We start from the raw sequence: 15,214 nt of genomic DNA, 5'->3' as shown, positions 1-15,214 counted from the left end.
TTATATTTGCTGCTGTCTGCCTTTTGCTGTTGTGCATCTTAAACCGACGCACTTTAGGTGAAAAGAAAATACATATATGTCAGTCATGTGACCTTGTGTCTTTACTGCTTTTAACTACTCTCATTTGATTTTCATGCCCTAGAATTGTTCTGTTATTTGAAATGATTTTAAAATTATTTAACAGCTTATCTATGAGAGGCTGCCCCTACGTGTATGCTATGAGAACAGTGTCATACATTTTACATTATTGTTTAACTGATAAGTGTCTTGTGTTAACTGAATGAAAGTTTTAAAACACTTGGGAATACAAATCCAGAAACATCTAAGTAATGCTCTGCTGTGTACATTAACCATTTTCTAAATGTAAATTATTTTTTGTCAGTGTAATTAACTGCTGGGTCAGATTTAGAATTTCTCTTTTTAACACTTTACTAACCCAATTATTTTTGTCTTGTGATTCTGCACAGGCTGTCTGAGATTTCTCAGTATTCTGTTCTGCTGACTCTAAAGCTCTTATGCACTTCTGAAAAAGTGTTTGCATATGTTGCTAAACTTTCTGAACTCACTCTGTCTGTCTCATAGAAGTTTATTAAATCTTTTTGTGAGTCTACCATGAACCTTGTCTCTGTTTTTATCTGTTTTGCACTGTGCAGTGGCTTTATGCCAATTTTGTCTGACAAGATGTATAGGAGATTCTGTCAATAACTGACTTGACTGCTGTTGTAACTCTGAAATTAACATTTTACATGTGGTGACAGGACATAATGCAAGTGTATGACCCTTATCTGGTTGTTTACCATGAACAATAGTCTGAACTATACTTTTATAACATTGTACATAGAAAGCAGTTTCATATGACTTGCACAATAAACATTTACTGTCATACCAATCATGTTTCTCTTTAAGATACCAGTCAAATGTAACCCATTTACATATTTCCTGACTGTCAACTTGCCCTAATAAGGTTTTACATTTGCTAATATGCTGTTTACACAACTTCTGTAGTCTATCTAAAATTGACACAATACTGTGTTTACTACCTTTACTCAACGCATGTACATTTACCTGTCCAAAGTTCTGTTTACATTTCTTACTAGCATGATTTACGGCATTCATGCTAAATCCATGATAACTTCAGCTGGCCACTTCTGAGCACCATAGATGATCAGAAAACTCTAGCAGTTACTTGAAAAGCTGGTGAAATGAATCTGGCAGTGGCAAATTCAAACAAAGTTTTCACCAACCTGGAGAATTTATGGCACTGCTTACTTCCTGCACAGCAATCCTTCTCTGGATTCAGATGTCTTAGGAACTGTACTGCTGCAAAGTGTGGAAATTGAAGTGCTCCTATTCTGGACTCAGTCACGTACATAAATGTTAATTACTGTGCTTTTACTAAAAGAACCTTATACAAGGCACAGACACTTCTCCTCCTCTGTTCAAATGCAGGCAAGGCTCGCCATTGAAAAGTTATTTAAAATGATTGATTGAATGTCAGTCTTTTCTTACTAGCCTGATACTGCCGACTGCAGCTTCTTTGTTAGTGCTTAGTCTCAGTCCCTTGTAAAAACAAAGTCTTTGAGTGCACATAAACTTTGCAGACTATTAACCTTCTCAGCAATATATTATCTTTCTTGCGCAGAGTACTAAATAACCTGTCTATATAACAGATGACATATACAACACTGTGCAGTTTGCAGGGTTTACTGTCTTCAAGTTTGCTTCTCATACAGCATGAAAGATGTTCTCCATAAGCAAATCTAACAAGAAATTAGATTACATCTCACATATATACATTCTTATGAAAGCAGTCTTTTGGGAACTCTCAAAGTCATTACTTTGGTATTTTCCAACGTCATACAGTCTGTTTATTAAAATTTTAGGGAGTTTTTCCTATTTGAGAGTGTTTCTGTGTGAAAACAGTCTTTCGATGATGCCATGCAGTCTGTTAATAAGCTCCTTTGTTTTCTTGTTTCAAGGTCAACTACATCTTGAACCTAGGTCCTTATCAGTTTCCCCTTGAAGCTTGTTCCAGACATTAAACATTTAGCTTATCCTTATAAGCATTTTTCTCAAGCTGTAGCAGAACCTAAATCATGTTACATTTCAGATGAATGCCATTAGCTGAGAACAGTTTAACCCTTTAATATATGTATGCTAGCAAACAGAAATGTATGCATCTAACTAAATTATTCTACATATATTCTAGCAACAGAAGTGTATATGCATCTAACTAGCAAACAGACGTATATGCATTTATAAATCTCTAAATATATATCTAACAATTTTCATTTAAGTTCCCTCAACTAGGATCTTCCTCTTGTCCATGAACTGCCATATAAATTAAGTAAAATTTCAGAGATTATGCATGGAAAGTCTAAAGTTAGACCCCTTAAATGGGGACAAAAGCTACATAATACTATCTAAAAACCTCAGCTAGATTCCTAAATAATGCTGCTAAGGTCACATTTATTAAAAGAAAGCAAACTGATGTATTGGTGGACCTAGAGCATTCTGGAGATCAGTAATTCACCACATGGACTTAATACACTAAAGGCTATTAGAAACCTTGCAATGAATGCATCATCAGTACAAGTCACTACATGTTTAATACACACAACACATCACCTTTAGGAAATCACTTCATCCTCGAAAATGCACCTATATTTTACTTTGCAGCACTCACCATAAAACAAGATAAAAATCAGTAGAAACAAATGGTTGCAAGAAAAAAAATCCCAGGCCTGGCCACACTATATATTGCAAAAGCACTAACATGAATTTTTAATCTTATCAGTTACAACAGGAATTATGCCACAAACTGAAAACATTCTAATATCAAACTCATACCAAAAACACCACCCCAAAACTACTTCATACTTTAGCCTTATAACTATATTTCATTCTCTTGCAAAAAAACTTAGAAAAACTGATGCATAATCAGCTAATTGAAGTCTTCAATAAATATAATCTTCTGGGAAGACACCAGAGTTCCCCACAGAATGCAGATACTATCACTGCTATTTACACAGCGATAGCTCAAATTTCTGAGATTGCAGAGGAAGGGAAATTAGTTGGCATTCTATTCATATATATTAAAAGGGCTTTTTATCAATAGACCATAAACTAATTTTCAACACTTTAGCTGGCATTGGTGAGCCAGCAATAAGATGGTTCACCTACCTAAAGGACAGCGGCTTCATAATTTTCATTGAAAAAAAATAAGTTAAGTACTTACCATAACGTTCCATCTGAGTTGTTGCCTTTTCATTTGTCTTCAACCTGTGGATTCAGATCTGACATCGGATCAAACTCAGCCATATAACATAGCTCTAGGATCCAACAAATCTGAGCTCCTCTCCTACACATAATGTCCTGCTCACCCTTCATCCTTCAGATCAAGTTTGCAGCTCACAAGGTAACTATTGTGTAACATACAAGGTAAAAAAACATATGTCCCTGAATTGACTAGAACAAAGAGTACTTCAGGAGCTTAAACAGATATAGAGATATTCATAACAATATCCATCAGGTCTCAATAAAAGAAGAATTTAGAAGGGGGATGGAGGGAGGGAAGGATGAAGACAAATGAAAAAGCAACGACTCAGATGGAATGTTATGGTAAGTACATAGCTTCTTTATCTGAAGTTGTTTTTCATTTGATCTTCAACCTGTGGGACAGAATCTCCAGCTACATAACTCTTGGGAGACTGTTATGGAAGGATATTCCAGAACATAGCAGAACCAAAGGAGGCTCTGTTCCTGGAAACAATGTCTAATTTGTAATGAGATATAAAATATGTAAAGCCAAGCAGTAGCAGAGCAAATATCATCAATAGGGAATCTAGACCAGAAAGCAGCAGAAGTGGATACTGAGCTAGTAGAATGGGTTTTGAAGGGTACAGGTTGGGTATTCCTCTAATGGAGTAACCCAGTGAAATGCAGTTTGTAAACCAGTTACCAGAGTTACTCTGGAAATTGGTTTCATAAGATTAGTCTTCGAATATGAAACAAAAAGCTGGTCAGACTTCCTGAAGTGTTTAGTCCTGTCCAAATAAAAAAGTAATTGCCTTTGTACATTCTAGCATATGGAGCTTGTATTTCCCTTTTTTTTGGAAATTTGGGAAGAAAACTGGGAGATTGATGACCTGGTTAATGTTAGCCTCAGATGCAACCTTGAGCAGGAAAGAAGGGCTGTTACGCAACATCACTCTATCCTCTTTGAAGATCAAGTAGGGTGGCTTAATAGGTAATGCTTGAAGTACAAACACTCTTTCAGCTGAAGTGATGGCTACTAATAAAGCAGTTTTCCACGACAAAAGCTTCAAATCAACCTTAGCTGCCGGCTCAAAGGGAGGTGCAAACAATGCTTGCAGACTAGACTATGGTAAGGTCCCATGGAGGAGTGGGATCTTTAATGGGAGGGCGAAAAAGAAAGGTGCCCTTAAGGAAAGTTCTGCACAACTTGGAAGAGACCAAGGGTAATGAATTCTCTCCAACATGAAAGTTCGAGATTGCTGCCAATTGTACCTTCACAGTAGGAAAACTAGCTCCGTTATGAAAAAAGGATGTTAAAAAGTCTAAAACAGCAGGAACGGGAGCCATAAAAGGATCCAGGTGATTTTGATAGGCCCAAATGGAAAATATCTTCCACTTGCTGCTATATATTTTCCTGGTGGAAGCTTTATGTGCTGCAACTAAGATTTTCCTAACTGGGGAAGAAAGCCCGGGACTTCTAGCCATCAATGGAATTAGATCAGCCAAGCAGTCAATTTCAAGCTGGATAGACCTGGGTGAGAACACCCGAAGGATGGGACAGAAGGTCCAGAATGGGATCCAGAGTCCATGGTGGACAAACTAGATGAGACCAAAGGAAGGGGAAAACACACTTGTCAAGGCCAAAAGGGAGCAATGAGGATTACTTTGCTCTTTAACCTCTGAACTTTCTGAAGAAATTTGGGAATGAGAGGAAGAAAAGGGTAAGCATAAAGCAGATCGGTGGGCCAAGCATGGATTAGAGTATCTCTCAGTTATTGTCCCTGTGGAGGAATCAAGGCAAAAAAAAACTTGCTGCATTTAGTGCTGGAAGGAAATGCAGAGAGATCGCAGCAAGGTAGACCCCATTTCTGGAAGATCATGTTTGCCACTAAGGGTTCAGAAACTACTTGTGAGGTATCAGAATGGTCCTGATGAGCCTGTCCGCTAGGATGTTTGACTTTCCTGGTATATGTGCTGCCACTAGAAAGTGGATGGAGGAGATCACCCATTGCCACAACCTCATAGCCTCTCAACATAATGCGTAAGACTTGGTTTCTCCCTGCTTGTTGATGTACCAAACAAGGATATGTTGCCCGTTTGAATTGCAATGGTTCCCGAAGGAAGAACGGTATGAAGAGCTTGCAATGCTGGGAGCACTACTCTCATCTCCAGACCATTTATATGCAAATTGGTCTCTAAAAGGGACCAGGTTTCTTGGACTGTCTGCCCTAAGTAATCCCCCCCCCCACAAGCTGGGAGGCATCCATGGTCACCATGGCTTTTGAAGGAGGAATGATAAAGGGACAGCCTTGTTGTAGAACCTGTGACTGATGCCACCAGAGAAAGGATTCCTTGCATACTCAAGATAACCTAATTGGATGATTTAGAGGATAATAAAGGAGGGACCATTGAACTGCTAGAGTCTATTGAAAAACTCTTATGTGTAGACGAGCTGTAGGAACAAGAGTTATGGTGGCAGCCATGGAGCCCAACACTCTTAGAATGAGACAAGCTGGAGGTTAGGAATGTCTAGAATATGTCTGACATGGAATCTGAGTGTGGAGATCCAGTCCGGGAGGAGAAGAGCTAAGCAATGCATTGTGTCCAGATGGGCTCTGATGAAGTCTATTACCTGTACTGGATGTAGATGCAATTTCTTTAGGTTGATGAAAATACCAAGGTTGAGGTGAGCTGAAGTAGATAATCCCTGGCTTGGAGGAGTCTATGCCTGGTGGAAGCAGTAAGGAGCCAGGTAGGGAAACACATGGAATCCTTGCAGCCTTATGTGAGCTGCCATGCTGCCATGCATTTGGTGAACACCATGGGGGCTATGGTGATACCAAAGGGGAGTACTCTGAACTGGTAATGACTGGCTCCCAGACTGAAGTGGAGAAATCTTCTGGAGCATCTGCTCATTTTGACATGATAGTATGCATCTTGAAGGTCTACTGAGCACATCCAGTCATCCTTCTGCAGGAATGGCAGAATGGACTGAATTGTGACCATTCAGAACTTTGAATAGGCAATGGATTTGTTCAGGTTTGTCAGGTCTAGGAATGGGTCTGAAGTCCCCTGTTTTCTTGGGCACTAAAAAGAATATGGAATAGATGCTTGATCTGTACTGGTCTTGGGGGGAAGTCTGGATGATGCTTTTTGTGAGCATCTTTGAAATTTCTAAGGCTGCAGCCTTCCCTCTGACTGGGTGGAACATCAGGGAGGGACTTGGTTGGAAAGGGGGTTTGGAAAATGGGTATGAAATATTTATTATTATTTACTGACATTTGTTGACCAGGAAAGTCCACTAGGCTTGAGACCTGTTTTCAGTGGAGGCCTGGGGAGAAAAACTCCATGTTACATGAAAATCATTACATTAATTTGTAAGGAAACAAAATTATAATTATAAAGCAAGTGAAATAATACAGAAAACTATCTAAACAGCAAATATGTTGTAAAAAGGCACAATACAGTAACAATGGAACATTAGCATGTAATAAAATTATACAGTTAGAAATATTTAACAACACAGCTCAATTTTTTTTTTGAGGGGGGGAAGGAAAAGGGAAAGATAGAATTAGAGAGTTAAACTTAAAGGTAAGACAGATATAGTTAGAATCTTATAGCTAAGTAGTGGGAATAAGTAGATTATAGATGGCATATATTTAATGGTAATATTAAAAGTAGAAAGTGACAGAGAAGAGAAAATGTGTTAAGATGGTTGTACTGATGTGTGGACTATGATACTAAAGATTAGGGATAATTTGTATGGTTTAACAGCATAACATATACATAAGTATATTTGCTATGTGTTTTGCTAGATTAAGGAGGCTGCAGATATGTGTTGCATGTGCAGCAGGGGTTATCAGTGAGATGTTGTTTTAGTTTTCATTCCAAGGAGATTATGTTGTCTAATTCTGTAACTGATGATGGGAGGGTGATCCATAGCTTAGTTATGGAATGGGAAGAGAGGCAGCTACCTGCTCTTTTACTAGGTTTTGATACTTTACGTAGGTGTTTGTTGTTAGAGCGTAGATTTTTGGATGGGAAGTAAAGTTCAATGATATTTTTCAGGGAAGGACAACACTCGGGTTTATAAACAAGTTTATGGGCAAAGGTAAGTTGTGTGTAATGTAGGTAATGTCAAAATTCTAGCCAGTTTAGTTCTTTTGTGGCCTGGCAATGTTGGGTGCAATTTGGTTGGGCTGATGCGAATTTTGCAATGTTATAATAAGAGTTGTGGAGATTGGTGAAGACAGGAGACCAATATAGTAAGGTTGGAAGGAGAAGACTTTTTGAAAGATTTATCTGGATGGATTTATCTAAGTATTGTTTGTTTCTGTAAAGTTTGCCTAATTTGAAGTGAGTCTTTTTTATTGCGTTATTAATACACAAGTCAAAGCTAAGTTTGCTGTCAATAGTAATTTCTAGCAGTTTGGCCTGATTTACTAAATATTGGGGTTTTGTTTATGGAGAATATAGTAAAGTCTGTGGGAACAGGCTTAGATGCAAAGATGTGTAGTTTAGATTTATTAGGGTTAAGTAATAGCTGTGATTGGTTTAACCAGAGTTCTATGGATGTAAAGGCCTTTTGTGTTAACTTTTGGAGGTCAGAGATGTTGTTGGAGGTACAGATTATGGTTGAATCGTCTGTATATTGTAGGGTAGTACAGGCAGTGGGAACTTTATTTAGGTCATTTATAAAAATGTTGAATAGTAGGGGTCCCAAGACTGACCCTTGGGGCATTCATGTGTTATATGGGAGAAAGCTAGAGAGGTTATTCAGACATTTTACGGATTGCTGTCGGTTTTCCAAATAACTAGTGAACCAGGTTAGAGTGGCATCAGAGCATTTTAGTGAGTGGAGTTGCTGGATAAGTTTGATGTGGGAGACTGTGTTGAATGCTTTTGAGAGATCCAATAACAGGACTGATGTAAGTAGGTTACTATCTAGGGCATTATAGATGTAATTTGTGAAGGAGACTATGGCAGTAATGATACTGTGGGATGGTCAAAAACCATGTTGTGAAGGGGATAGTAGGTTGTTGTTGGTTATATATTCAACCAGTTGTTTGTGGATGCATTTTTCCAATATTTTAAACAGAGGGGACAGTATGGAAATGGGTCTAAAATTAGATAGGTCATGAGGGTTTCCACCTTTATGAAGTGGGGTGATTACTGATTTTTTCCAGAGCTGGGGGACAGTGTGTTCTGCAAGTGATTTGTTTATAAGGATACTTACTGGGAAACATATTGCCTTAGCACTAGTTTTGAGGTATTCTGGGGGGAGATTATCAGCGGATAAGGAACCTGGTTTCAATTTGCCAAGTAATCTTTGTGTCTGAGAGGTTGTTACAGGTTGGAAGTTAAAAGATGGTATGGAGCTGATATTGCTTTGAGGTGTGATGGCTAGGTTAATGGGGGTTGGGGTATTGCCTACATTTACTAATGCAAGGATAATATTAATAAAGTTTTTATTAAATATTTCACTCATTTCAACTGGGCTTTTGTCTGGAAATGGAGATGGGTTTTGGGTGCTGCCAGGATTTAGTAATGAGTTGACAGATTTCCAGAAACGTCTGGGATTATTATTGTGGGTGTTTATTTGTTGGGAGAAGTAAGTCTTTTTGTCCTGATCAATGGCCTGTTTTGCTTTGTTTCTAAGTATTTTAAAGGCAGTTTCTTTGGGTGGGGGTCTTATCTTTTCTCCATTTGTGCCATGCTTGCTCTCTATTAATCAGTAGTTGTTTGGTTGATTTAGATAGCCAAGGAGCATGGTTATGTTTAACTCTCTTTTTTCTTATGGAGGCTATGGAGTTAAGTGTATCTAGGAAGACAGTACTGAAATAATGTACTGCTTCATCTAAGGGAAGATATTTCAATGGGTTCCAGTTTAGTGTTTGTAATAGGTTGCAAAAGTGAGACTGGCTAAAATTGGCTAGATTTCTGGTATATTTGTATGAATGAATGCTTGGAGTGGAGGTTAATAGTATGTGTATCAGGGCTGGTAAGTTGGGTGTTGGGATTGCAGTAGTACTGTGGATGGGATACTAATATCCAGTCTAGGGTGGATTCAGGGTGATTATTTGTTGTGTGTGTTGGGGGTTGTATAATCTGTGTAAATTTGAACAGAATGATGAAGTTTGTGGAGTTGCTTTGCGTTAGTTTAAGCCAATTTATATTAGTGTCACAGAGGATGATGGTTTCATTTGGGATGTAGTGGTTAGACCATGATAGGAAGTTTTCTAGTGTTGGGATATTAGAACCTGGAAGAATATAGATGGTGGCAATAAATATTTATTTATGATTGTTGAAAAATAGTGATGCTAATAGGATTTCCATATTATTGAAAGTGGGAATCATTTTTGGGTGGGGTACTATGTTTAAGTGGTTACAATATATTAATGCCAGGCCTCCCAATTTCTTATGAAGTCTATTTTTTCATAATATTTGATATCCAGAGATATCTGGGGTTTGAGCAAGGTTTCTGTTAGAGTAACTATATCAGGTGTATACTATGTAAGCCATGCATGAAAGTCTGCTACTTTGTTGCAGATAGTAAGGATGTTTAATGTCACAATGTAAAGGTCTTTTGGTGTTTTCACTGAGAGTGATGTAGAGTTGTTACTACGCTGTGTTGGAGAGGTTCCAGGGTTTGGATGAATATCTCCACTTTGGCATAATAATGTGAAGACAGTGGTTTGGATTATGGATGAACTGTAGTTAAGTATGGTGTATGCATATGAGATATACAACTGATTTTAGGTATATTAAAATGCAGTTTGATTTGAAAGTGGTGGTGTTTCTGTGAATGAAGAGTGATGGTGAAATATCAGAGTAACTATTTTGGGATGAGTTATGGTATATGTATGCTGTATTTTTTGTTGGGATTAGTTGATGTAGTGTGGTGTTCTGAGGAGTGAGTTGGTAGAGAGTAACTAGGTTAAAGAGGGTTAGGGATGTTATTAATAGTAGAGTGCGCATGATGTGAGACGTAGGAGGGTTTTAGTTGTTTTGGGTGTGGTATGTGTGTTGGATGTGAAGACGTCAGGGGGCTTAGAGTCTATGAGAAGGTTGGAAGGAGTGGTCTGTGATGTATAAAGTTAGAGACAGTGCGGGCGGGAGGGAACTAGGGGCAGGGTACGGGAGTGGAGTGAGTGGAGCAAACAGAGCGGGCTTGCTTGCCCCTGCAAGGGGGCTAAGAGTGAAAACTATCAGTGAAGGACTAAGGAAAGGTATGTGGAATCAAGCATTTAACTTTATTGAGTGGGGTTATCAACGATACACTTATGGGGTGACTGTGCACTAACTTAATAGGGTTGGGTAGGTATTTTAATAAGTTTGCAGCAATTAATTAACTGGGATAAATAAGTTACTGTAAACTATTAGTAGGCTGAAATATAGGCAGGTAGAGCCATGTATTCGTGACTATGAGGAATTTACTTTAACCAGATATTGACTAGAGTTTAGATTGTGGTTAATTTTGGGAGCCCTAACTGTCATGCACACCGTAGAATTAGAGAAAAAAATGCTCTAATCTCCGATTATGTATACAACAGTATTCACCTATGTGTAAAGCTTGAAATGGTAGCCTTGTTGTTCCTTTTCTTTTCTTGTGAGACCTGGCCCGTAACAAGTGAGCAGTCAAAATCTATTTTTGTTTATGTCCAGGAAGGGGGGGGGGACTTCAAGGAGAAAATTACCTAGAAAAGACAAAACAGTAAAGCTATGAGCAGGGAAGAGGTAATACAGTAAAAGGTACAGAAAATACATGACAGATACATAGTACAAGAAACTGGTATTCAAGCAGAAATAAAACTTAACACAATGAAGTCGTATTTTAAGGTAGATATACATTCATGTTGCACCCTAGCAATACAATTCATTAAGCATTAATCTTGGTTACACAAACAAAGCTTATGGTAGCAATACACAGTTTAAATAATAAACACACCACTGATGCCACTGCCGTTCCTATGAAGCCCTTGTACTGGCTTAGGACTCTCAAAGTGCATCTGTCTTAGTAGACACAGTATTAGAAGAAAAACAAACCAATAATTCAATTATATGCAATGTTATCAAGATGCATGTAAAAAAAAAAATCCGCATCTATATCAACAGAATTATTACTTTGCAGCAAAGACAATAACATTAAAAAAGCACATTTAACATAGCATTGCAACTGTTACACAAATACAGTGTGTGAGGGTAGGTACGCTTCATGCACTCTGGATATGGTGTTTAACACCCAACTGTCATCTATGATGGTTTCCAAGGCTGCTGGGTGTACAGAGAGATGCCCCCCGCAACTGCCTCCAGAGATGAGCAGTCAGGAAATCCTTCAGGATCACTGATTGGGCCTGTCCAAGAAAGTATCTCAAGACCCCTCATGGGACCCCCTCTGCCATGAAGGTGGCATCTGCCATTTGCACCATTTCCCCCCCTGCCTATGGAGGAAAAGTCTCCCTGTGATTCCTAGAAAGGACCTTGAGATCTTCAGAACCACAACATTTTGCCACCACATTGGCTCCTGGAGAAGGACATTTGAGGGGTGGCAAAAAGGATCCTGATGGCAGACAAGGTCTTCTTGTCCTTCTCAGTCTGGGAGAGGGTGTCTCTAACCACAGGACCAAACAATGATGATCTGTCAAAAGAGGTGTTAGTAAAAGACACCTTAAAGGGTTCTGTGAAATCACAGAGCCACATCCAGGTGTGGCGCCTAATAGTGATGCCTTAACCAGCCATCCATGAGGCACCCTCTACCGCATGCGAGATTAGCCTCATGGTCGTATTCACTATAGAAAGAAGGCTGGCTATTCTGAAGGAAAAGGATTTCTGTTCCTCTGCAGACATGGACCCTGTGCAGGACTAGAGAGCTGCTTTACTAGGTCTCCCTGTAGTGTGGTCACATAGGTTCATAGGTTCATACTAAGCTATCTGCCCTGGGGCAATTATAAGCCTAGCCCGATTCTGTATGGCTTACACCACCCCTTGATTTGAGTATACTGTGCCCTTTTTAAGGTTTAGTTTACTGTGCCTCTGTCTAATAGTGACACGGGAGTAATCCCTAGGACAAACCTACGATCCCCCATCCACTTATCGAGATTCTTCTTGAAGAGATTCAGTGAGGTGCTCTGCCTCACATGAACTGGAATTCTATTCCAGAGCGAAGGGAGCCTATGGGTTATGAACCTGTCCCTCCAGCAAGTTCTATTTATTTCTGTGCTGAGGTTCAAGTCCCTCGAGCGTGTGGCTCTAAGGGATTTAGATTTACTGAGGTGGAGCATGTCCATTAATTCTGGATTTGACATAGCTTTGTATGTCAGGCATAGATCGCCTCGAAGTAGGCGGTATGCAACTGAGTAGAGCTGAAGTTGTTTTAACCGAGCAGCATATGGCATCTGTTTGAGACCCTTGATCCTCTTGGTGCCAAACAATTCAGAGCCCACAAAGCCAAGGTCACTGAAATGTACACCTGCTTACTGAACCTGTCCACCACCCAAGACTCCCCATTAGGGAGGTGAATACAGGAGCTTTCCTGGGCCAGCACCTTGTTGGTGGCTGCTACAGTCAACATGGCATCAACCAGGACACCCTTAGACCAATGGGGTCTGTCTCATGGAGTGCTAAGGATCATGTCTGGGTGCTTTGGAATGGGTTTTACTGTGTCCGACTCCTTCCATGCCCTGCGGGAGATGAGATCAATGAGAGGGTCTGCAGGGGCGAGGAGGGGGCAACCAAGATGTAGATGGGCCTGACCCAAAGGCCGCTAGGAATACCGACTTGTCTGGCTTACAGTTTTGGGCAGACCACACCCTTCTGACACAGGATTTTCATGATGCCTCCAAAGGAGACATCCTCAGATGGGGATCTTGGGGACCCTTCCCCTTCATCCAAATCAATGTTCTCGGTGAAGGATTCCAGGAAGGAATCCACATGTCTCCTTTTGCATGTACGCTTCCAATGAATCTCCTCGCTGGGGTACTCTGGGTAGGTATCAGAAGTCTCTGGGTATTCCAACTAGGAAGAACTTCTGGGCAGGCTGTCCAGGAGGAGACAGAAAGGATGACTCTTGCAAAACTCCTGAGAAGAGACAGGGCTCCAAGGAATGGAGAATTAAGGCTCTCCTAGAAGCAGAGAGAACCTTCTCTACCACCTCAAAATCCAAGGGTGGATGGGGATCCGAGGGAACATCTGCCAAAGCTGTTGAAGGAGAAACCTTACAAGTACCACCCCCCCCCACACTCCCAGTCCAAAAGGGGAGTCGGAGCCAAACTATCAAGTTCTGAGGCTCCAAGAGGAACAGACAGCTCTGAAAACTTTGCAGCTGATATCAAACCCTCAGATCTGACACCCGCACTACATCTCCGAGAGTCACCCTGATCTGAGGCTGTCAGGGCCCAACTACTCAGGGCAACAGTTGGAGTCGAGGTAATCACACCTGTCAGTTCTGATGTGTCAGCTCTCAGGATCCTCAGACACAACAGTTCCAAAGCCGGGGTTCAGATCAGAGAAGGAGAGATGGGAACAAAGGAAGGCTGGCGGTTATCGGATCCAACAGGGGATGGAGCAGGCAAGACTCCCAGCTGAATTTGAGCCTTAAGGAACCTCATCAGCATCCTGTCAACCTCAGCTTCATAAAGGCTCCAGGAGGACCTGGCAGGGGAAGCAACAGAAGGTGGCCTGAAGGCTGGTCTAAGAGACTGTAATAATGGTGACTCAGGCCTTGATGAAATTGGCTCTTGAGAGAACCTCAGAGATCAGAGCTGGGCAGATTCCTCGCTGACACTTGGATCCAAGGACTTAGGATCCAAAGTCTTGGCAGACTTACAATGAAGCTCACTCGGCAAAGAGGAAGCTCTGTCCAGGGACTGTTTCTTCTCCTTGTGTTTCTTGGCGGGGGATTTGAGCCCCTGAAGAGGAGTCAAAGAGGAGGAGAAGAGGGTAAAAGGCCCTTAAGGAAGAGTTTATTCCTCCTATCAATCAGCGAGCGCTGGTTGAAACCAGCCCAAATGGTACAAGAGGAGTCCAGATGAGAGGCCTCTAAGCAAACACCACACTCTGTGTGGGCAGCCAAAAGAGGGATCCTATGCCCACACATAGCACACTTCTTAAAACCCCGCTGGTTTAACAGACATACTGGAAAGGTAGAAGACAAGCAGCCTAGTAAAGAAAAGGGGTTTCTAAGTTAGAAACCTTTAAGTTGTTCTTTATATATACACATATAAAGGAAAAAGGGCAGCAAGCAGAAGGAACCATAAGAAACTAAACAGACCCATGAGGACAGAAAGAAAAGAGGACTGGGGAAAAAGCAGGAAGAACTACAATAGACAAAAAACATTACAATAAAATTATCAAAAGCTAGTCACTAAACCCCAAAGGAGCTCAGACAATTGCAATCCAGATGCTGTTCAAACATATGGCAAACAAGATCTAAGGGATGAAGGGAGAGCAGTGCATTATGGGTAGGAGAGGAGCTCAGATTTTTTTAAATCCTAGAGGTATGGTATACGGCTGACTTGGATCTGATGTCAGACCTGAACCCACAGCTTGAACAGCAAATGAAAAACAAGAACTTCTGATCATATCTTTATACCTCTGTAGATTTAATACCAGGGTCCTTAAAAGGACAGTTTGGCTCTCCCTTTTTTCTCTTTATTAATCAGTAGCTTACATTTAGATCTAGCCAAAGTAAACTGCACTTGGTGTCTATATTATATGATTATTTTGACCTTTCATTTAATGCTTTTCAAAAGAAGATGAAGACTAGATTCATCTTCCTTTGGAAATTGCTAATTTATCATAAATTTGTCTTTTACAGTAAAAATTCCATGTTATTTGAAATACAAAGAAAATTCTCATAGATTGGTACTAGGGCTAGGCTATTGGCCCTAGGGCCTATACAAGCCTAGCCATAACAATTCCCTGGATATTTCTTCCCATAATATTTACTTCCCTGGAC

At 40.3% G+C, this 15,214-nt stretch overlaps 1 protein-coding gene across 1 annotated transcript in view; it reads right to left on the bottom strand.

The window, feature by feature from the left end:
* The window catches only part of LOC122810691 (myoferlin-like), a 1,883,765-nt gene that overhangs the window by 1,130,149 nt on the left and 738,402 nt on the right, over positions 1 to 15,214 (bottom strand). Inside the window, 1 exon segment of the mRNA XM_044082260.1 lies at positions 4,463 to 4,493. Within this exon segment, the coding sequence (XP_043938195.1) occupies positions 4,463 to 4,493 (31 nt within the window).

The sequence above is a fragment of the Protopterus annectens genome, chromosome 9.part0 (genome assembly GCF_019279795.1).
Source record: "Protopterus annectens isolate FY-2018-M chromosome 9.part0, PAN1.0, whole genome shotgun sequence".
Taxonomy (NCBI): Eukaryota; Metazoa; Chordata; order Ceratodontiformes; family Protopteridae; genus Protopterus; species Protopterus annectens.
This window is presented reverse-complemented; position numbering and strand designations above follow the sequence as displayed.